Genomic DNA, 22853 nt, shown 5'->3' with positions numbered 1-22853 from the left:
TAGCAAGCCATGACAATGGTTGATAATGCTTGACGGTTACAGCAAGTTGTTTTTTCTTTTCAGCCATCCCCAAACCTTCCCATGACCTTAACCCCTCAGCATTAATGCCTTAACTGTCAACAATTGAATTGTTTTAATCCTGTAACCACGCTGAATTAACCCTGTACCCATGCAGAATTAATGTGTCAAAAATAGAAGTTCATCCATAATACGTTGAATTTCGAAGGAAAACTATGAGACCGTGTTGGTAAAACAGTTGTAGAGGATAGAGTTGCTGTCCGTGGTGCTGAAGTCCTGTTGCTATGGGTCCTCTACAGAACATTTTCTATTTTTACCTCTGTGTGCGGCCAGGCTGTGGTTCAAAGCAGAGCTTCGGAGAGGGGTGGAGAGGGGCTTTCTCTGCTCCCTTAGTCAGGGTGTGTGTGTGTGTGTGTGTGTGTGTGTGTGTGTGTGTGTGTGTGTGTGTGTGTGTGTGTGTGTGTGTGTGAGAGATACTCTGTTACTTAAAGCACAAGCAGCACCGGATCATACTGTGCTTTTCATTTAATGCCAGGTTTGATAATGATACTCCTTGTCCATTTGATTGATGGTTTTAGTTACATGAGATAGTGATGGGTGAACATGGCTGTTTCTCTGTGTGCTCCAGGCAGTGCAGAGTGTGGGGAATCTGGGCTTGCAGCTGGGCCACGGCAAGGAGCTGTGGATGGAGCCCCTGCATCCCATCATCCTTTGCAGTGTGGCCTCTGTTAAAGACTTCCTGGACAAGCTCATCGACATAGAACAAGATAGTGGTAAGAAGCACCAGCATGACACTGTTTATTCAGTAATGCATAGGGTCAGGAGTTTTTTGTCACTACGTCACATGACTAGGGGAACTCTGGACTCTAGTAGTAATGCATCAGTAGCCTGATGAAAAGCAAGCAGGTTACCGTAGAGATAAGGTAGAGCCACTGGAGGGGAACATCAGAACTTGGCTGGGCTCCTGTCCTGGCAGGCGAACCCACCAGGTGCCAGTGTGGCAAGGCCGTTTATTACTGATATCAATCGTAAGAATAGACCCACTGGTGAAATATTAATGGGCAGCTGGGAGCTGATGCTGGGGTAACAAGGGAGCGGGTGTGCTGGGCGTTGGACTGTGCAGCCCTCGCCACCCCTACACACCACACAGATTAGATAGCATGCCCCTTTTTTTCCGTGGTTACGTGTCAGCGACTCTGTTGTTGTGATCCGTCTTATCCCTCTGAAATATCACGTTCCAATCTCCATGTCATCTCAGCCACTGGGCTCTCCCCCTCAAAGGCCACTTTGACATTTAATGCACACTGGACAACAGCTCATAATAATGGCCAGAACGGAGCAAATGGAATGGCATCAAATACCTGGAAACCATGTGTTTGATGTAATTGATACCATTCCGCTCCAGTCATTACCACGAGCCTGTTCTCCCCAATTAAGGTGCCACCAACCTCCTGTGGTGCTGTACTGTATTTCAACAATATGTATAACAATACTGCTGCAGCTCCACCTTGTGTCCACATTGATAACAGTATAATATTTGTTTGCGTGCTCCCCCGTATCAGCTGTCTTATTTCACTCTCTTCCTTTCTCCCATCCTACCTCATCGTCCTTCCACTTATTGTCACTGTTTTTCCTACTCCCTCTCTCTACCCCACCATCCTCTATCTCTCTGCAGTGTCTGAGGTGCCCCAGAGGGCTGTGTTCCTGCCCTCAGTGACAGTGAAGGAGGGCTATCTCCAGAAGCACAAGGCCGAGGGCCCCCAGCTCCTGTCCCGCTTTGCCTTCAAGAAGCGATACTTCTGGCTGAGCAGTGAGACCCTGTCGTACGCCAAGACTCTGGACCTCTGGCAGGTCTGATCCCAACATACACTCTGTACAGAAACCTATCCATGACCAGCTTTGATAACAGCTCTGATGGTAATTCCTCCACTCTGTTACGTCAGAGAAAGCCGGACAAGAAAACTTTTAGGATCAAAGTCCTCTGAAAGTGACTCATTCATTATAACAAGGTAACAATGTTTCCTCTGGTGATGAATTGGTTCCTGCACCCTTCAAAGGGTGTTTGATCGTCATTCTGCCTCATAAAAAAACAACATTTTAATCATCCCTCTGCCTTATTTATTTGTGTTTGGCTCTGTATGGGAACATCGTTAGTGTGGAGGCCATTGTCATGTGATGTCCAGCCTTTTGATAATGAACTTCTCTCATTTGCTTAGCCAGCACAGGACAAGAGTGGGGATGAGAGAAAAAGAGAGATAGAGGAGGGGGTAGGAGGAAGAAGGGGGACAAAACGAGAGGGGGGGGGCGGGGAGAAACAGAGATCGATAGAGAGCAAAAGAGAGAGCGAGAGAGATGTGGGGAAGAGAGTCAGGCCAGTAAAAGGCTGTTCTCTTTGAGCTGCTCCTTCCTTTGTGTGGCTCGAATAAAGGCTAGGTTAATTGAAGGCTGTGGATATTCATAACAACATTGCAAATCAGACTGTGGACAATACCCCCTCTCCGCCTCGCCCCTCCCACCGTGCTCCAGCCTGAGTGAGGCAGGCTCCCCATGGAAGCAGCTGATTTACACATTAAAGCAGCCGTTCTGCTGGGTTTCTTCCGTCCTGCTCTCTCTCACTTTCTCCCCTTTTTTCCTCCTCGCCACCACTTTTTTCTCTTCCCAGTCCTCTTTCTTTGCACATCTTGAATTGCATAATAATAAAATGTAGGGGAAGGATAAAAGCGGATACATACTGTACAGACACTTGAAGCCGGGCCTTTACTCTCCCGAGGAGAAGCTGATACACATCAAATGAATCATTTAGCTATTTGCCTGTATTCATAAGATTACCTACAGAGTAATACAGGAGTGCCACATGGACCTGTGTTTGGATGCTCATACTGTGTTATGTGCGTATCCTGCAGGTTCGTTCCTCCATCCCCATCCAGTGTGTGTGTGTCGTGGAGAGAGTGGATGAGAATGCCTTCCAACAGCAGCATGTGATGCAGGTCGTCGCCCAGGACAACGATGGACAGATCCACACCATCTATATCCAGTGCAAGGTACTGACAGACCCCCAGTCACTGACCACACTATTGCAATTGACCCTGGACTGGGTTGACTATGTGGTACTTTCTTTGCATCACTGTGATGTTTGAGTGCAGCCTCCCCACTACAAAATGGTGGGCGTTATCAGAGACAGTATAAAAGGTAGAGTCTGTCTGTCTGCAGAATGTGAATGAGTTGAACCAGTGGCTGTCAGCCATCAGGAAGGCCAGTATCTACAACGAGCGCATGCTGCCCTCCTTCCACCCGGGGGCGTATCGCAGTGGGAAGTGGACATGCTGCCTACAGGCCAACCGCGCTAGTAATTATAACATTGATCATAATGGAAGCTTTGTTCAAGTGCCACACACTTAGCATGTTAGTGCTTTTTTAACTCTTCATAATGATCTTTTTACCTGCCGTTTATGTGCACTGCTCTTACACCAGCCCATAGCTGTTTGCTCCCTCAGATTAAGTAACTCACAGACAAAAAGGAATGTGAATACACTGTATGGCCCCTCTCTCTTGTTCAGCTTTAGGTTGCAGTCGCACTCACTCTGCAGTGACTCTGGGTGACTGGAGTGACCCACTGGATCCAGACGTAGAGACTCAGACCATCTACAAACAGCTTCTTCAGGGAAGAGACAAACTCAGGTCAGTGGCATACATTTTGATATTAGGACATTTAGAGGCTATGATAAACCTCCTCCAACAGACAGTGTGCAGGATAACTTCCTTGTCACAAGGGGTCTACATTGCAACACTAGCTAGGACTACTCTCTACTCATATTCATTTGAAATAGCCTGTAACCCAGGAACACATAAATGTGGATTGATATGCTCAGCCTCTCTCACACTTGGTCACTACCATGGCAAGGAAATACCATGGTACTAGTGCAAATACTATGGTATTTTCCTGCCACGGTAGTGACCAAAAAACATAATGGTATTTTTTCATTGTACTACCCTTGCAGGAAAATACCATGGTATTTGCATCAGTACCATGGTATTTTCCTGCCGAAGTTGTTTCCAAAAAAACATGATAGTACCATGGTATTGAAATGTAAAGTACCATGGTAGTACAATGACAAAAATAACATGGTTTTGTACTAGCAGCATGTAGTGAAACATGAAAGCATGGTAGTTGTTTACAATGTATTATCATGATCGTCTGTGTCCCACCATTTTTTGGGTAAAGTGACATTGACTTCTTGCTTTGCAATGGCAAAGTGTACCCTCTTAAATCCCTTTAGCTCATAGTGAAAAACCACAACACACATTTTTTTATTGTATTTAACCTTTATTTAACTAGGCAAGTTAAGAACAAATTCTTATTTACAATGACGGCCTACTCAGGCCGAACCCGGGCAACGCTGGGCCAAATGTGTGCCGCCCTATGGGACTCCCAATGGCGGCCGGATGTGATACTGCCTGGATGATACAGACACATGGTCTAGTAGTGTAGTGTACCCTCTTAAAACTTGGGACCTGGATAGGGTATCGTGAGAAGAATGGAGTCTGACACCTTGAAGATAAGGTTTAAAATAATTAGCTAGTTTATCTGGTGCTCTTCAATACAGTTTTCAGTTGTCTCTCTCTCTCATTCAACTGACTCATTCAACTACTCGCAATTCAATTGTAAATAGCCAACATACTAAAAAACTATTTGTAAAAAGGTATAGATTATCATCTTACTTCATAAATACATTTTCATCATGTCATTCTCAACATACCACTAACAACAGCAAGTTACAATGTTCGTTAGAGTCTTCTGTCGCCCTGACTACGACAGGCTAGCTTGACTGGCGCTAATGTTAGCCGATGTCAGCTTCTATGCTAAAGGACTTTTATGGATTAATTAAACTCCAGTTAACTTGGTCTTTCATATCCTGTGCTTTAAGGTTTCAAATAATTTATCTGGTGCTTCTCTCTTTTAGTTTTCAATTGTCTCTCTCATGAAACTGACTCGCTGACTATGGGACAGCAGATAGTGTAGCGGTTAAGAGCGTTGGGCCAGTAAACGAAAGGTTGCTGGTTTGAATCTCAAAGCAGACTAGGTGAAAAATTGGTCGATGTGCCCTTGAGCAAGGCATTGCTCCTGTAAGTCGCTCTGGATAAGAGCGTCTGCAAAAATGTCAAATGTAAGCAGGCTAGAGCCAATGTAGAGTGAGAGCGCATGTATTTATAAATGCATTATACTCCCATTGTACCATGGTAACTCACAATTAATAAAGATGGTGCTATATGATTTTTGGAACCATTTATCATAATTGTGCATTGCCATGGTTAATGTATAATACAGGTTAAAACCATGGTTTTTCTATGATCCACGTCTATACCATGGTATAAGGGAAAGTACCATAGTAGTACCATGGTATAAGGGAAAGTACCATAGTATTACCATGGTATAAGGAAAAGTACCATAGTAGTACCATGGTATCAATGAAAGTAAGGCCAGCTACTCTCACAACTCTCAGCCTCTCTCACAAACTCTGTTACACACTATCTAAACATTGATAAACATGTTGATCAGTGCGTTAATGCGAGTGTGCCATGCTGTGCACTGTGCTGTGCCCTGTGCTGTGTGGTTACAGGAAGCAGTATTTGGAGGCTGAGACGACCCCAGAGGAAGAGAAGAGACTGAACTCTGGGCTGCTGACTGGTGAGACTCTGTCAAAACAGTGCCTTTTTAATATGCAGTTTAAGTAGTTGTAACACCTTAGCCCTCAGAGGTTGGTTCACTAGACCCTTGTACTATAATTTAATACTATAATTTAAAGCATTCTCCTGCTTTAAATCTAACTCTCCCCCAGATGGAGCAGACAGTAGTGGGCAGCTCCTGAAGCACAGGCAGGCTGCAGCGGCTCGGCTGCTGGGGGTGGTTCTGGATCTGGAGCAGGCCCATGCCACCTTCCAGCAGAGGGAAAGAGAGGAGGGAGGCAGCCTCATCCTGACCCCCTAGACGGGGCCTTCCCAGCAGCATGAGCCCGGGCCTGAGGGGGAGAGCAGCTTTCTGCATCAGTCACAACTGTGTAGGAAAGCTAAGTGATCGCAGAAGGAAGGCAGTGTCTCCCTTCTCCCTGTCATATTGTCTGTTACATGTGATATCAAGAGGAACTTTCTTCTCATCCAAATCACTTCTTCAAAAGACAGAATGTAGAGGATGCTAAACCCACTCTGCTACGTTCTTTTCCATGGACGTTTGACATCATACACAGGTTTTCAGCTGTGGCAGAGGGGCAATCTAGTGACATAACTGATTGCTACAGGCCTTGCATGCAGATTGACTGCCACATATTAAGTTTTGCTCCTCTCACAAAGCTTGGGCTCTTGTCGATTGAGCAGGACACAAACTGATATGTGGATCAGAGCTGAAGGAGGGGTTGGACATAGTGTGTCATTCGGGGGTACTGCGTTATTGCATGGCTATAATGTAATGCCCTGCATCCATCGTTTGTGAAATGTGAAGAAAATGCTTTTATATTCAATATTGTCATACCTTGAAGGAGGACGATTATGCAATCTACTCTAGTTGTAGCTGAATTGACCTGAATGTATGCTATTTTGATATTGCTTTTATTTATGTTTTTTACCCTCAAATTGTATATATTTCAATTGAGAACCGCCACAATGTAGCAGTGAGATTTGGTGTTCATTTCACTGAGGACATTGTGCTGTGAGATGCCATTATTATTAATACAACGGCACACGCGCCATAATGAACAGTCACATGTTTGCTATTAGGATATTGTTTTCACTGTTGCCATGGACACCTGAGATGAATATTTAGTGAAGCTTGTGTTTGGTACTGTTGCTCTGTGCATGTATGTGGAGTAACTCAAACACAAGGCTGTGGCTTTGATAGAATACATATTTTACATATACAGTATAGGGTTCACAGTTGATTAGTTAATTGGTTAACGTGTCTTTGTAGCAGTACTACTGACAATCTTATCCAGTCAATCCAGTGATGTGTGTTTGCACTTCTTCTCAGGTGTTGTATTTTAAGACAGCTGATTTTGAGTGAAGTGTCATACAGTAACTGAAGTAACAATATTTTAAAGTACTACTTCATTTGTTTTTTTGAGGTATCTGTACTTTACTTTACTATTTATATTTTTGACTACTTTTACTTTCACTTCACTACATTTCTTAAGAAAATAATGTCATTTTTACTCCATACATTTTCTTTGACACCCAAAAGTACTCGTTACATTTTGAATTTTTTATTTTATTTTACTAGTCAAGTCAGTTAAGAACAAATTCTTATTTTCAATGACGGCCTAGGAACAGTGGGTTAACTGCCTGTTCAGGGGCAGAACGACAGATTTGTACCTTGTCAGCTCAGGGACTTGAACTTGCAACCTTTCGGTTACCAGTCCAATGCTCTAACCACTAGGCTACCCTGCCGCCCAATGCTGAGCAGGACAGGAAAAGAGTCAAATTCACGCACTTATCAGCCAAACATCCCTGGTCATCCCTAGTGCCTCTGATCTGGCGACTCACTAAACAGAGAACATCCCTGGTCATCCCTAGTGCCTCTGATCTGGCGACTCACTAAACAGAGAACATCCCTGGTCATCCCTAGTGCCTCTGATCTGGCAGACTCACTAAACAGAGAACATCCCTGGTCATCCCTAGTGCCTCTGATCTGGCGACTCACTAAACAGAGAACATCCCTGGTCATCCCTAGTGCCTCTGATCTGGAGACTCACTAAACAGAGAACATCCCTGGTCATCCCTAGTGCCTCTGATCTGGCAGACTCACTAAACAGAGAACATCCCTGGTCATCCCTAGTGCCTCTGATCTGGCAGACTCACTAAACAGAGAACATCCCTGGTCATCCCTAGTGCCTCTGATCTGGCAGACTCACTAAACAGAGAACATCCCTGGTCATCCCTAGTGCCTCTGATCTGGCGACTCACTAAACTCAGGAGTCTGCCCCTGGTTTTCTGAACAATTTAAAAAACAACCAAATGGAGCCATCTGGTTTGCTTAATATAAGGAATTAGAAATTATTTACACATTTACTTTTGATACTTAAGTATATTTTAAACCAAATACTTTTAGACTTTTACTCAAGTGGAATTTTACTGGGTGACTTTTACTTTTACTTGAGTAATTTTCTATTAAGGTATCTTTACCTTTTGTCAAGTATGACAGTTGGGTACTTTTTCCACCACTGAGTAGCTGTCATGCGTTTAATGAAAATTGGACATATTATGTAGATAATTTCTGTTCCACTTCAGTTGGGCTCTCTGTGGAGAGCTTATGATGTTGACTCTTAACAGTATGACCATATCCTGTCTTAAACATTTCAGCATTGATGTACACTACATGACATTTCATATGCTGTACCTCATATTTTGTATACATTTATGTTTTTCCTCCACAGTTTTGACCAAATTCAGGTTGCTTGTTTCGAGCTAAGCTCAGAGAGATGAGGAGTCAGACTCCAAGTGTGTGAGTTGAGTTGCGTGGAATGGGGTGTGCCATTTGAAATGCTTTTCTGTAGAGATGTGGGAGATGTTTCAGATGTCAAACTGTGTGTTGTCTTTATTTTGGTAATAGTTTATTTAATTAGTCACAAGGAATAATATTTTATTTCGATCAGACTTGTCGATCAAGAGAGAAAAAGCCAAACTTATTAGAATTTTACAATTTCACTTATACAAATGATCTTGAACTGTTATCCAGATAGATGTTTGACCTATTATTGTAATCTGTTTTGTAAATTGTATTCTCTACATTCCTAATTGTATTTACTATGGCTTTCCATCTTTGGAAGCTTATTTTAGACCACTGTTGTATTTGACAGAAATTCACCAAGCATGCCCTCAATTTCAAATCTGGACAAATATTGAATGTTTCTCATTGACTTGGTATTTGCTGAAAGAGAGCTGCAATTTTGAAAATGAGCTTCAATTTGAGTGCTTACACAAAGTTACTGCATGTACAAAGTGGGTGGTTACAGATGAGTGGTAACATCAGCTATATTACTGTGAACTGTATTGGAAATATTCAGTAAAATGGAATGTTACCACTTCTACTGTTTAGTTTGACTCTGTGTTTTATGCACACAATGGACAACCTTTTCAACTTATCAGTCAAGTGTTTTTTGTAACAGGTGTTGGAGGGTCTGGGGGACACCTCCAGCTCTTTCAGTAGGTCCCAATTCACACTAGGGTTAACTGCAGCCCCTGATTGTGTGGTCACAAAGGATCCGTCCTGTGTTACTTATCAAGATAAGGGAGGGTTACTTCAGTGTATTTACTGAATCCCCATTCAGGTCATATCACAAAACCCACCACAGTGATACTTACCCCAGCTGATTCTTACTCTAAGCTCTGTGAACACAGACATCAAATCTCCCAGGATTTAGACCAGGTAAATCATGCAAAATATGAGTCATTGAAAGTGGCCCGAGAAGTACAAACTCAGTTTCCCTTCATATTAGATTAATATTTAAGAATATGAGTAAAATGTGTTCGCAGCACATCCCCTTCCTAACCTTATTAAAATGCTAATGAGAGGCACCTGCTATGGGGCAGCAGAGGCTCCCTCGTTAACACCCTCATTACATTAGTGACGGAGGTGAGTGATGAGATGAGGGGAGCTCGGCTGGGACAGGCGAGTCTGGGATGTCAGCCCCGGGCCACGACAGACGCTCTAAGCTGCGGTGTCACGGCTATGCTTGTGAGAGGGGCGTTGAGCCCCATGACAGACACCACAGGCTGTCCGCAGGACCAGCAGGGAGACCTCCCATGACAACCCCACAAGCTGTTCCTCCAGACCTGGAAGGGAGGGGGGAGGATTGGGGTATTTGCTTTAGTATGCGCCACAGTGCCTGCAGTCCCAGCCTCCATTTCTTTCACACAGCACCAACATTCAGCAGCCAGTGACAGAAAATGGCCATAATGCAACATTTACTGCTGGTTAAAACTGTTACTGCCACATTCCACAGCTCGAGCGAAACTCGTTTATATCTGCATAACAAGGCGCAGGGCAACCAGGAGGAGAGCGGAACGAAAAAGCTAGAGGAAGAGGAGGATGTGGTGGCAACGAAAGACAGTAAAGAACGAGAGAAGGTCAAACAAACTACCCTGTTGAGGGCACATTTATTTTTCACATGAAACACACAAACATGCAACAAAATCATCACAATCCAATAAAGACGGATAGATTAAGAAGCCCTTTAATGTTTTGTCTCTAATCTTGCCTTTAATCTTGCCTCTATTTCATTTGATTATACATTTCAAATCTCAATTTCTCTTTGTGTGTTGTGTTTTCTTTTTTAAATTGCAATATGTAGTATGTTGCTTCTGATGAGAAATGAAATTTGAATGTTGAACCATAGCCACATGGCTCTCTGACATTTTGTCAGTAAAAAATGGGCACTTAAAATGCAGACGATTACCTCATACATATGGTTACCTTTTCTGTGCAACCTGAAGAGAGAGCGGAGCAGCAAAGCGCTAGCTCATTCTCATCTCTCTCCATCAAAGCCTCTTTAGAGGTAAAAACAGACAAGCAGTGGAGTATGGAGCAGTCCACCGTGCCACTCCACAGGACACAGCTGGATGACATCTCTAATGACTCAACTGTCACAAAATATTTTCTTTGTCAGAAGACTTGCTTAGGTCTTAAGTAACATGCACTTCTATGGTCTTTTTTGTTGTTGTCTCAACCCCCAAACGTCTACCTTTTCAATCTTTTTGGAACTTAAACCAAACATTTTCACACACACATGCAATACGCTCACACACGCAGACCCTCTATCTCACACCTACACAGATTCCCACCAAATTGTTGCAGGCCAATCTGTGTAGACATAAGCACAGTTATGCTGTGGAGGTTATCAATATGATTGTGAGATAAACTCCCAATGAGAAAGTATCCCTGTTCATGTGTCCTTAAAGTCAGCTTTACTCCATTACCTAATCAATATATGCTATGGAAAATCGTATGGAATGTATATTAATTACTAATAGTAATATAACAACGTTACACAGTATGAATGCTCAATTGAAGATATTCAATCTTTTAAGAAATACATCAAAAATATGTGTTCTCCTATCTGGAGCATTTGAGCAATAACCTTGGATAGCAAGTGGACACACCTTACAAAATGTTGAATATCCATATTCTCCTGTACCCAAAACCTCCTGATACCCTCTGCTACACATGACATGAGGTACACATTGCTCGCATATATCATTGCATAAACTCTATTCCTCTGTCCAAAACCAGACAATAAAATGTATGCTCACATTAAAATTCCCCGGAGTACAGACTCCACTGAAAGCATACTGACCTTATGTACACACCTGAAAAGCAGAGGAGGCCTAGACCATGAAATTACAGTTACATACTTAAGCATTTGGAGTCTGGAAATGTAAGTCTAGAAATATTAACTGATACAGTACATCAGTTAAAGTACAATGACATGGAAAATAGGGTTGGCCAAGCAAAAACATTTTATCTGTACAACTTAATGAGTCTCACTTTAAATGGGAAATTCCCTGATAAGACTGGAAGCATTTCTTTCCTGTTTTTCCCTATTTAAGAGAGCGACAAAAAGATATCAAAACTTGCACAAGGATAAAGAAGAAATGAACAGGCAAAATGACTTGTTTTTCACTCACCAGTTTGGGGTACTGACAGTATCGTCCTCTTGGTTCTATTAGGTTATATACATGGTAAATGACACAATTAGAATTCTCATTCTATGGTCAATGACCCATCTGGGGGATAGGGTCAACTACATGCTGCTAAACTCCCCCCGACCAATAATACAGAGGAACTGCTTTACTTACTGAATCCCCCAGCGATTCCAATACAGAATCTACATTGACGACAGCAGCAAATTCTAAGACTACTGCTAATATAAGATGCTCATAACATGGCAGACATATTTCAACAGTCCCTGACATACTGGCAGATCACATATGCCAGATTTGACATACAGGGCTTTGGGAAAGTATTCAGACCACTTGACTTTTCCCACATTCTGTTACGTTACAGCCTTATTCTAAATTGGATCAAAGAAAGAAAAATCCTCAGCACCACATAATGACAAAGTGAAAACAGGTTTTTAGACATTTCTGAAAATATATATTTTTAAATACCTTATTTACATAAGTATTCAGAACCTTTGCTATGAGACTTGAAATTTAGATCTGGTGCATCCTGTTTCCATTGATCATCCTTGAGATGTTTCTACAACTTGATTGGAGTCCACCTGTGGTAAATTCAATTGATTGGACATGATTTAGAAAGGCACACACCCGTCTATATAAGGTCCCACAGTTGTTAGTGCACGTCAGAGCAAAAACCAAGCCATGAGGTCGAAGTAATTGTCCGTAGAGCTCCAAGACAGGATTGTGTCGAGGCACAGATCTGGGGAAGGGTACCAAAACATTTCTGCAGCATTGAAGGTCCCCAAGAACACAGTGGCCACCTTCCAACAGGACAACAACCCTAAGCACACAGCCAAGACAACACAGGAGTGGCTTCGGGACAAATCTCTGAATGTCCTTGAGTGGCCCAGCCAAAGCTCGGACTTGAACCTGATCAAACATCTCTGGAGGGACCTGAAAATAGCAGCAACGCCCCCCCAATCCAACCTGACAGAGGTTGAGAGGATCTGTAGAGAAGAATGTGAGAAACTCCCCAAATACAGTTGTCCCAAGCTTGTAGCGTCATACCCAAGAAGCCTTGATGCTGTAATCGCTGCCAAAGGTGGTTCAACAAAGTACTGAGTAAAGGGTCTGAATACTTATGTAAATGTGATATTTCCTTTTTCTTTATTTTTAATGAATTAGCAAAAACTGTTTTTGCTTTGTCATTAAGATGAGGTATTGTGTTAAGAGAAAGGAAGGAAATGTTTGTTTTCATCAATTTTGGAATAAGGCTATAACGTCACAAAATGTGGAAAAAGTCAAGGGGTCCCGAATACTTCCTGAAGGCACTGTATTCATTTTAATATGTGCCTGCGTGTATAGTGGTGTCGACGGGTAAATGTGAGTGTATATTTTCATAAATAGAAGAGTATAAAAATAAATTAAACTTACACCATATGACTCAAATTGAGCATACATGTACATTTAAAGGTAGATCACATCTGCAAATGTATAGATATATATATATATATATACGTATATTTTTGAAGCAATACAAGACAGGTTTATAAACATAAACATAAAAAACAGCTGAATTTGAATACATTTCAAGACATCTTCCTAAAATGAAAGGATCAATTAAAGAAAACTGCTGCCTCAAAGTGCTACGGAAGACTATGATTCAGTCCAAGATATTCAAAAGCATTTCAAGGATCAAAACCCGTGACGTGGGTGGGACACCATAAAACCTCAACATGAATCTCTTCTAGATTATACCAACATCCCCACTCATTCAAATTGGTCAGATCCAACTGGAGGAGAGAATTATTCAGCTTAAAGGTTAACTTTTCTTTTTGGAAAATAACTCAAATCTTCAAGAAGTCTTTAGCTTATGAGCAAATAATCTGTGGGAAGGAAGAGAGGAGGGAGCAAAGGGAGTGGAAATTCCCAATGCAACATCAGCTTCACATACTGTACTTTATAGAACAACATTCTGAGTGATCCTACTGTAAATTGAGCTCCTCTAGCTGCTGAGGGAAGGGGAAACGCAGCTGCTGCCCGTACATCAGTATCAGATCTAAGAGCCTTCAGAGGATTCAGACAGTATGGGGTAGGTGTTGTCTGCAGCAGAGGCTTATCATGCAACCAGCCCAACAGGAGGAACACCAGAGGCTCGTACATCACAGTGTGTGTGTGTGGGGGGGGGGGGGGGGCGCTCTGCCTACTCTACTCTATGATGGATCAGAGGAGAGAGTCATTCTTTGAAGAGGACATCGCTCTCTGCGAAGCATGTTCTGCTCCTCTGTTCAAGGACTGAGGCGTTCCAGATTGCGCCATGGAAATGTATAAGTCATTTCCGATTGAGTTTACCATGAATGCAGTCTCTGCTGAAGCGGGAACATTGTCTTTAAATTTCAATCACGCTGTAATGCTGAACTACCGCAATACGGATTAAATAAAGCCCTTAGAAAGCCAGAGAGTGTATTAACACCACAGCACACACACACATTCAAACACACACGCAAGTAGGCAAGCACATGTGATGCGAGCGTGATAGATCATTCCAACGCCTCCTCTAAGACAGGCTTATTCACAGAGGTCAACGTCACCAGTGTTTCAACAAAATGAATGAGGTTAACCTTGGAGTGGAGCGAGGCTTTGCTCGACTGCCTCAGATCTTAACTTACAGAAGCATACATTTTTTGAACAATCATCTAACTGATGGGTAAGATGCTTGTGTATGGATCTATATCAGGTTAACTTCCAAAGGCCTCCCCAGGTTGGCACCCCTGTTAGAATATACATCTACTGTGAGACAGCTGAATCTTCAGATCAACTGACTGTCTCTCTGTCAGAAGGTGCATGTGAACCTTCAACAGGCTCAAAGGCCAGTGGAGCCAAGCCTTTGTGAAACGGCCCTGTGTAGCCAATCAGAGATGCCCTCTCTCCTTCCTGAGAATCACATCACCGTGACTGTCCACTCAGATTTACAGACAGTTTTGTTGCAGAAAATCACCAAGCTAAAACTAAGCAAAAGGCCTCGCTTTCAAAAGACTCTCACTATCAACCTCATCAGCATATCACAACAAGCTGAACTGTGTAGATTTGGTGTGAATTGGACTGGGAAAGCAATCACGCTTTTACAATTCTGCATATAAAAATTATCCTGAAGATTTCCACACAAATACCAACTACAATTTGAGAAATCACTTCCCTACTCATTAAAAAATACACATCTGATAAAACTAGAACAAACCGGGACAGACATCTGAAGCCTTCAGAGCCCGAGCCAACTGTCTCTGCAAAAATTCCAGGTGTGCAGTCAACATTAAAATGCAATATCAAATTCTGGGCCACATGGTTTGGTGGTGAGTATAAACAGACATCTCTTTCAATGCTACAATGTCACAGTCTTAAATCTTCTTCAGTACAAAAGGGGAAGTTCAAAATCCAGTCTCAGAGGAATCAATGATCAGTTGATTATCAATGTCTAAACCCCACAACCACCAATACACATTGAGATCAGTTTTCATTAAAATCCTGTCTTTACGTTCCGTATCAGGTTGAAATTTTGCCAAACATACACCTGCTCAAGGCATTGACAAAGAGACAGTAGTCAGAAAGGTTTTACAGTTATGTTTAGGTAAATGCAAATAACAGTATAACACAATTGTGATGTTATCATGTCATTTGCTATATTTCCTCCGCTCTCATGGCCACATACAGAATCTGAGGGTCTTTAGGTCTGTTTTGGGTGTGGGAGTAAAATATAGCTATCTTGGCGGAATGTTGCCTCTTCATGCAGAGGCCCACTCTATGTCAGAGAGGAGTATTGTATGGGTGGTGGTCCTCAGTGGCCTCTCTTCCCCCCTCAGTCCTTCAGGTTGTCCTCCACGACCCCCTGGGCTGACAGCTCTGTCAGGACGTTGTCCAGGTAGTTGGGGTCTGGGTAGCCGTGCCCTGTCAGGTTGGAGCCAAACTCTGTCTTGTGGTGGATCTCGTTCCACACCACCGTGTCTGACTCGCCGGTGGTGCTGGACGTGTCGATGGTGAAGATAAGGCGGCGGTCCCACGCCATGATCAGAAGCTTCAGGACCTGGGGACAGACAGACAGACAGACAGAGGATGAGAGCCTTGTAGGTACAGCAGCAGCTTACAGTGCAGTCATCATCTCTGCATAATGTATTTTGGAAAACATGTCCTTCCCATATACACACAGACAGTCATGTATGTCTTACCTTCCTGCCCTTGTCATTGTCTGGGAGGTAGCAGTGCCTTGGGAAGCCTCTAGCACTGAACTTCTTCCCTGGGTTGGGATGCTCTGTGGCCTGGTGAAAAGGACAAAAACAAAAACAACCCCTCTCTTTCTCTTAACATTCAGTCAGAGGGAAATGTCAAATGTGCCCCTGGGATAAACTTTTATACTAATGGTCATACTAGTTTATTTGACTCTATCAAATCATTCATTTTGGGGGGCACTGCCAAAACCTTTTTACTTATCATTAAGAAACATATTCTTTATACCAGTTGTATAGCAAACAAGTAACTGCCATGCTCTGTGATGCAGGTGATATGTGTTGACATGACACACCATAGTCATTGTACTCCACTCTACGTCATAATGCACTGTATCATTACTATTTCATGACTTTCTTCCACAGAGTACAGCTGTCAGTGAAGATGTGTTTCAAGGGGGAAGTGAGAAGGGTCTGTGGTGTGATGGGGAACTGTGAGTGGGCTGTGGTGTGATGGGGCACTGCGAGTGGGCTGTGGTGTGATGGGGCACTGTGAGTGGGCTGTGATGTGATGGGGCACTGTGAGTGGGCTGTGGTGTGATGGGGCACTGTGAGTGGGCTGTGATGTGATGGGGCACTGTGAGTGGGCTGTGGTGTGATGGGGCACTGTGAGTGGGCTGTGATGTGATGGGGCACTGTGAGTGGGCTGTGGTGTGATGGGGCACTGTGAGTGGGCTGTGAGTGGGCACTGTGAGTGGGCTGTGGTGTGATGGGGAACTGTGAGTGGGCTGTGGTGTGATGGGGCACTGTGAGTGGGCTGTGGTGTGATGGGGAACTGTGAGTGGGCTGTGGTGTGATGGGGAACTGTGAGTGGGCTGTGGTGTGATGGGGCACTGTGAGTGGGCTGTGAGTGGGCACTGTGAGTGGGCTGTGGTGTGATAGGGCACTGTGAGTGGGCTGTGGTGTGATAGGGCACTGTGAGTGGGCTGTGGCGTGATGGGGCACTGTGAGTGGGCTGTGGTGTGATAGGGCACTGTGAGTGGGCTGTGGTGTGATAGGGCACTGTGAGTGGGCTGTGGTGTGATGTGGCACTGTGAGTGGGCTGTGGTGTGATGGGGCACTGTGAGTGGGCTGTGGTGTGATGGGGCACTGTGAGTGGGCTGTGGTGTGATGGGCACTGTGAGTGGGCTGTGGTGTGATGTGGCACTGTGAGTGGGCTGTGGTGTGATGGGGCACTGTGAGTTGGCTGTGGTGTGATGGGGCACTGTGAGTGGGCTGTGAGTGGGCACTGTGAGTGGGCTGTGGTGTGAGAGGGCACTGTGAGTGGGCTGTGGTGTGATAGGGCACTGTGAGTGGGCTGTGGCGTGATGGGGCACTGTGAGTGGGCTGTGGTGTGATAGGGCACTGTGAGTGGGCTGTGGTGTGATAGGGCACTGTGAGTGGGCTGTGGTGTGATGGGGAACTGTGAGTGGGCTGTGGTGTGATGGGGCACTGTGAGTGGGCTGTGGTGTGATGGGGAACTGTGAGTGGGCTGTGGTGTGATGGGGCACTGTGAGTGGGCTGTGGTGTGATGGGGCACTGTGAGTGGGCTGTGGTGTGATGGGGCACTGTGAGTGGGCTGTGGTGTGATGTGCTGCTGCAGTGTGGAGGGCAGAGGACAGACTGAGGCTAAGTCTGCTCTTCTGAAAATAAAGGTCATTGACTCTACTAAAGCTCCGCTCTGCAGTCAGGATGAAATATGCAGCCATCTTCCCTCCTCTCGACCGCCCCCGCCCACTGCAAAGAGAGGAGGTGAATCGTTCTCTCTCTCTTTACAAAGATGCAGTCACGCGGCTTTGGGACACTTCAACCCCCTCAGCAACACTAAGCACGTAGTCAAATACCCTCTGAAGCATCCTCATGTCAGACACAGCAGTCTTATACCAACGTAGATGGAAGAAAATAGACCTAGGAAGGAGAGCCAGTGGATGAGTGGACGTGGGAGTGTGGCGGATATAAGGGTGGCACGTCGTGAGTCGTGCTTACCTGTATGCCAGCAGGAATGTCATAGACGATGCGGATGGTCTTGGCCTCCAGGTAGCCGGGCAGGCAGTGGGGGATGACATGGTAGTCCATCTTCCCAGGGGGCTGTGTGCCTGTCTTCTCCCCATAGATAGCCTTACAGGTGGGGCACTGCAGACTGCCATCCTGGACAGGGACACATTAAATGTTCAATATTCATAACTAATCTAATCAAACAAATTGAATCTAATCTAGAGTGACTCCATGAACATCGAGCCACCTTCTGTACTAAATTGACTTTTAATAAAACAAGTAATTGTCATTTTATGCATTAAAATGAGCATGAACTGTGTTTGGCAGACTAAGGCCTGTTCTGAATTAGTTTGATCTCAATCTAATCTAATCTAATCTAATCTAATCTAATCTCATCTAATCGAATGATATCAAAGTATAACATCACATCAAATGGGGTGTGCAATTTCACCCGCTATTATACAATATCATATTACGATATGGTATCATTGATACCATAACAAGCGCTGGCGCGAATGCCCTTTCTCACCTTGTTGCCATTGTTGTACATGGCCACCAGGCACAGCAGATGGTAAATGTGCCCACACTTTCCAAGCTTGCCCACCATTTCTGGCTTTATGCCCTTGTGCTGCAGGACACCCTCGTAGCCCGATGATGTCACCAGCCTCTCCATGCAGATGGTGCAGTCCTGGGAAGGGAAAGTGAGTGGGCACCAGTTACTGTATCTGACTGCAGGGTTGGGATGCAGAGCAATGATACACTGTACACTATATTGATTTCAAACCGTATTAAAGTGTGTGTCACCCAGGACTCTCCTTACCTCATCAGGGGCAACCTTCACTTTCTCCGTGTATCTCCGCACCACATCCTCTGGGGTTTTCCCTAGCAACAAAACACAACATTGAAAGGATATGGTTAAAAGGAAAACATGACTAGATAGATCTGCATAAGGAGAAGTGAATCCTGTCTATTTGAGCACTAGGTAAACCCAGGGACTGGTCTGGCTCTTAAGTACTACAGTCCTACTTTATTATGATGAGACAGACCAGTTCAATAAGAGAGCATGAATAATACTGGGTGTGATGTTGAAGAGGAGATCACCTTCAAAGTGACATAGAACAATGAGCCATCACCCACACACTAAACTAATCCCAGTGTGAAACCAAGCTAGTATGGCTGACAGAGCTCACCCACAGCTTACACCTCTAACACGCTTACATGCGGGCACTCTTCCCCCAACACTTTTGTTTGCTCATTTGGGGAACAGAGAGAGGGACAGAGAGAAAGGAGGAAGGGAGGAGGAAGAGAGGGAAAGAGACAGAGAAGCGAGAGAGATGCACTTTCTAACCTCCTGTCTAATGTATGACCATATTAGAGACACATATTTCCCTCAGATTACACAGATCCACAAAGAATTTGAAAACAAACCCAATTTTGATAAACTCACATATCTACTGGGTGAAATTCCACAGTGTGCCATCACAGCAGCAATATTTGTGAACTGTTGCCACAAGAAAAGGGCAACCAGTGAAGAACAAACACCATTGTAAATACAACCCATATTTATGCTTATTTATTTTTCCTTGTGTATCCTTAACCATTTGTACATCGTTACAACACTGTACATATACGTAATATGACATTTGGAATGTCTTTAATGTTTTGAAACTTCTGTATGTGTAATGTTTACTGTTAATTTTTATTGTTTATTTCACTTTTGTATATTATCTACCTCACTTGCTTTGGCAATGTTAACACATGTTTCCCATGCCAATAAAGCCCCTTGAATTGAGATGAGAGAACGTGATGGAGAGAGAGAGATACAGTGCCTTGCGAAAGTATTCGGCCCCCTTGAACTTTGCGATCTTTTGCCACATTTCAGGCTTCAAACATAAAGATATAAAACTGTATTTTTTTGTGAAGAATCAACAACAAGAGGTACACAATCATGAAGTGGAACGACATTTATTGGATATTTCAAACTTTTTTAACAAATCAAAAACTGAAAAATTGGGCGTGCAAAATTATTCAGCCCCCTTAAGTTAATACTTTGTAGCGCCACCTTTTGCTGCGATTACAGCTGTAAGTCGCTTGGGGTATGTCTCTATCAGTTTTGCACATCGAGATACTGAAATTCTTCCCATTCCTCCTTGCAAAACAGCTCGAGCTCAGTGAGGTTGGATGGAGAGCATTTGTGAACAGCAGTTTTCAGTTCTTTCCACAGATTCTCGTTTGGATTCAGGTCTGGACTTTGACTTGGCCATTCTAACACCTGGATATGTTTATTTTTGAACCATTCCATTGTAGATTTTGCTTTATGTTTTGGATCATTGTCTTGTTGGAAGACAAATCTCCGTCCCAGTCTCAGGTCTTTTGCAGACTCCATCAGGTTTTCTTCCAGAATGGTCCTGTATTTGGCTCCATCCATCTTCCCATCAATTTTAACCATCTTCCCTGTCCCTGCTGAAGAAAAGCAGGCCCAAACCATGATGCTGCCACCACCATGTTTGACAGTGGGGATGGTGTGTTCATGGTGATGAGCTGTGTTGCTTTTACGCCAAACATAACGCTTTGCATTGTTGCCAAAAAGTTCAATTTTGGTTTCATCTGACCAGATCACCTTCTTCCACATGTTTGGTGTGTCTCCCAGGTGGCTTGTGGCAAACATTAAACAACACTTTTTTATGGATATCTTTAAGAAATGGCTTTCTTCTTGCCACTCTTCCATAAAGGCCAGATTTGTGCTATATACGACTGATTGTTGTCCTATGGACAGAGTCTCCCACCTCAGCTGTAGATCTCGGCAGTTCATCCAGAGTGATCATGGGCCTCTTGGCTGCATCTCTGATCAGTCATCTCCTTGTATGAGCTGAAAGTTTAGAGGGACGGCCAGGTCTTGGTAGATTTGCAGTGCTCTGATACTCCTTCCATTTCAATATTATCGCTTGCACAGTGCTCCTTGGGATGTGTCCTTGGGACACAGTGCTCCTTGGGATGTTTAGAGCTTGGGAACACACAGGTGGATTGTATTTATCATCATTAGTCATTTAGGTCAACATTGGATCATTCAGAGATCCTCACTGAACTTCTGGAGAGAGTTTGCTGCACTGAAAGTAAAGGGGCTGAATAATTTTGCACGCCCAATTTTTCAGTTTTTGATTTGTTAAAAAAGTTTGAAATATCCAATAAATGTCGTTCCACTTCATGATTGTGTCCCACTTGTTGTTGATTCTTCACAAAAAAATACAGTTTTATATCTTTATGTTTGAAGCCTGAAATGTGGCAAAAGGTCGCAAAGTTCAAGGGGGCCGAATACTTTCGCAAGGCACTGTATATAGAGGTAGAGATATATAGAGAGAGATATAGAGAGAGAGATATAGTGAGATATAGTGAGATATATATATATATATATATATATATATATATATATATATAGAGAGAGAGAGAGAGAGATTTAGAGGGATATATATATATATTATTTTTTTTGAGAGAGAGAGAGAGAGAGAGAGGGAGAGAGAGGGAGAGAGAGGGAGAGATATAGATGGAGAGATAATGAGAGAGAGATATAGAGGGAGAGATATAGAGGGAGAGATAATGAGAGAGAGATATAGAGGGAGAGATATAGATGGAGAGATATGGAGGGAGAGATATAGAGAGAGCGATAGAGGGAGAGATATAGAGGGAGAGATATGGAGGGAGAGATATAGAGGGAGAGATATAGAGAGAGATATATGGAGGGAGAGATATAGAGGGAGAGATATGGAGAGAGATATAGAGGGAGAGATATAGAGGGAGAGATAATGAGAGAGCGATATAGAGGGAGAGATATAGATGGAGAGATATGGAGGGAGAGACATAGAGAGAGCGATAGAGGGAGAGATATGGGGAAGGAGATATAGAGGGAGAGATATAGAGGGAGAGATATAGAGGGAGAGATATGGAGGGAGAGATATAGAGGGAGAGATATATAGAGAGAGATATGGAGGGAGAGATATAGAGAGAGAGATATAGAGAGAGCGATAGAGGGAGAGATATAGAGGGAGAGATATATAGAGAGAGATATGGAGGGAGAGATATAGAGGGAGAGATATGGAGAGAGAGATATGGAGGGAGAGATATGGAGAGAGAGATATATAGAGAGAGATATAGAGAGAGAGATATGGAGAGAGAGATATAGAGGGAGAGATATAGAGAGAGCGATAGAGGGAGAGATATAGAGGGAGAGATATATAGAGAGAGATATGGAGGGAGAGATATAGAGGGAGAGATATGGAGGGAGAGATATAGAGAGAGCGATAGAGGGAGAGATATAGAGGGAGAGATATGGAGGGAGAGATATAGAGGGAGAGATATAGAGAGAGAGATATGGAGGGAGAGATATAGAGGGAGAGATATAGAGGGAGAGATATGGAGAGAGATATAGAGGGAGAGATATAGAGGGAGAGATAATGAGAGAGCGATATAGAGGGAGAGATATAGATGGAGAGATATGGAGGGAGAGACATAGAGAGAGCGATAGAGGGAGAGATATGGGGAAGGAGATATAGAGGGAGAGATATAGAGGGAGAGATATAGAGGGAGAGATATGGAGGGAAAGATATAGAGGGAGAGATATATAGAGAGAGATATGGAGGGAGAGATATAGAGAGAGAGATATAGAGGGAGAGATATGGAGAGAGAGATATAGAGGGAGAGATATAGAGAGAGCGATAGAGGGAGAGATATATAGAGAGAGATATGGAGGGAGAGATATAGAGGGAGAGATATATAGAGAGAGATATGGAGGGAGAGATATAGAGGGAGAGATATATAGAGAGAGATATGGAGGGAGAGATATAGAGAGAGAGATATAGAGGGAGAGATATGGAGAGAGAGATATAGAGGGAGAGATATAGAGAGAGCGATAGAGGGAGAGATATA

The 22853-nt window shown here is 43.6% G+C and overlaps 2 protein-coding genes across 3 annotated transcripts in view; one reads left to right on the top strand and one right to left on the bottom strand.

Annotated features, from left to right (window-relative positions):
* LOC135513551 (rasGAP-activating-like protein 1) overlaps positions 1-6004 on the top strand; it is a 52945-nt gene extending 46941 nt beyond the window's left edge. Inside the window, exons 15-21 of the mRNA XM_064936432.1 lie at positions 647-791; positions 1694-1869; positions 2922-3059; positions 3229-3364; positions 3576-3696; positions 5637-5704; positions 5856-6004. Of these exons, the coding sequence (XP_064792504.1) occupies positions 647-791; positions 1694-1869; positions 2922-3059; positions 3229-3364; positions 3576-3696; positions 5637-5704; positions 5856-6004 (933 nt within the window). The remainder of the gene's footprint in view (positions 1-646; positions 792-1693; positions 1870-2921; positions 3060-3228; positions 3365-3575; positions 3697-5636; positions 5705-5855) is intronic.
* A 7865-nt stretch (positions 6005-13869) lies between these two features.
* The window catches only part of LOC135514182 (E3 ubiquitin-protein ligase DTX1-like), a 71249-nt gene continuing 62265 nt past the window's right edge, over positions 13870-22853 (bottom strand). For both annotated transcript variants that reach the window (XM_064937465.1, XM_064937464.1), the window contains exons 6-10: positions 18754-18815; positions 18463-18621; positions 17925-18086; positions 15903-15992; positions 13870-15760 (exon numbers count right to left, since the gene is read on the bottom strand). In XM_064937465.1, coding sequence (XP_064793537.1) covers positions 15536-15760; positions 15903-15992; positions 17925-18086; positions 18463-18621; positions 18754-18815 — 698 coding nt within the window. In that variant the 3' untranslated portion in view covers positions 13870-15535. The remainder of the gene's footprint in view (positions 15761-15902; positions 15993-17924; positions 18087-18462; positions 18622-18753; positions 18816-22853) is intronic.

This window comes from Oncorhynchus masou, chromosome 25, assembly GCF_036934945.1.
Source record: "Oncorhynchus masou masou isolate Uvic2021 chromosome 25, UVic_Omas_1.1, whole genome shotgun sequence".
Taxonomy (NCBI): Eukaryota; Metazoa; Chordata; class Actinopteri; order Salmoniformes; family Salmonidae; genus Oncorhynchus; species Oncorhynchus masou.
The sequence above is the reverse complement of the archived record's forward strand: the minus strand, read 5'-3'. Positions and strand labels throughout refer to the sequence as shown.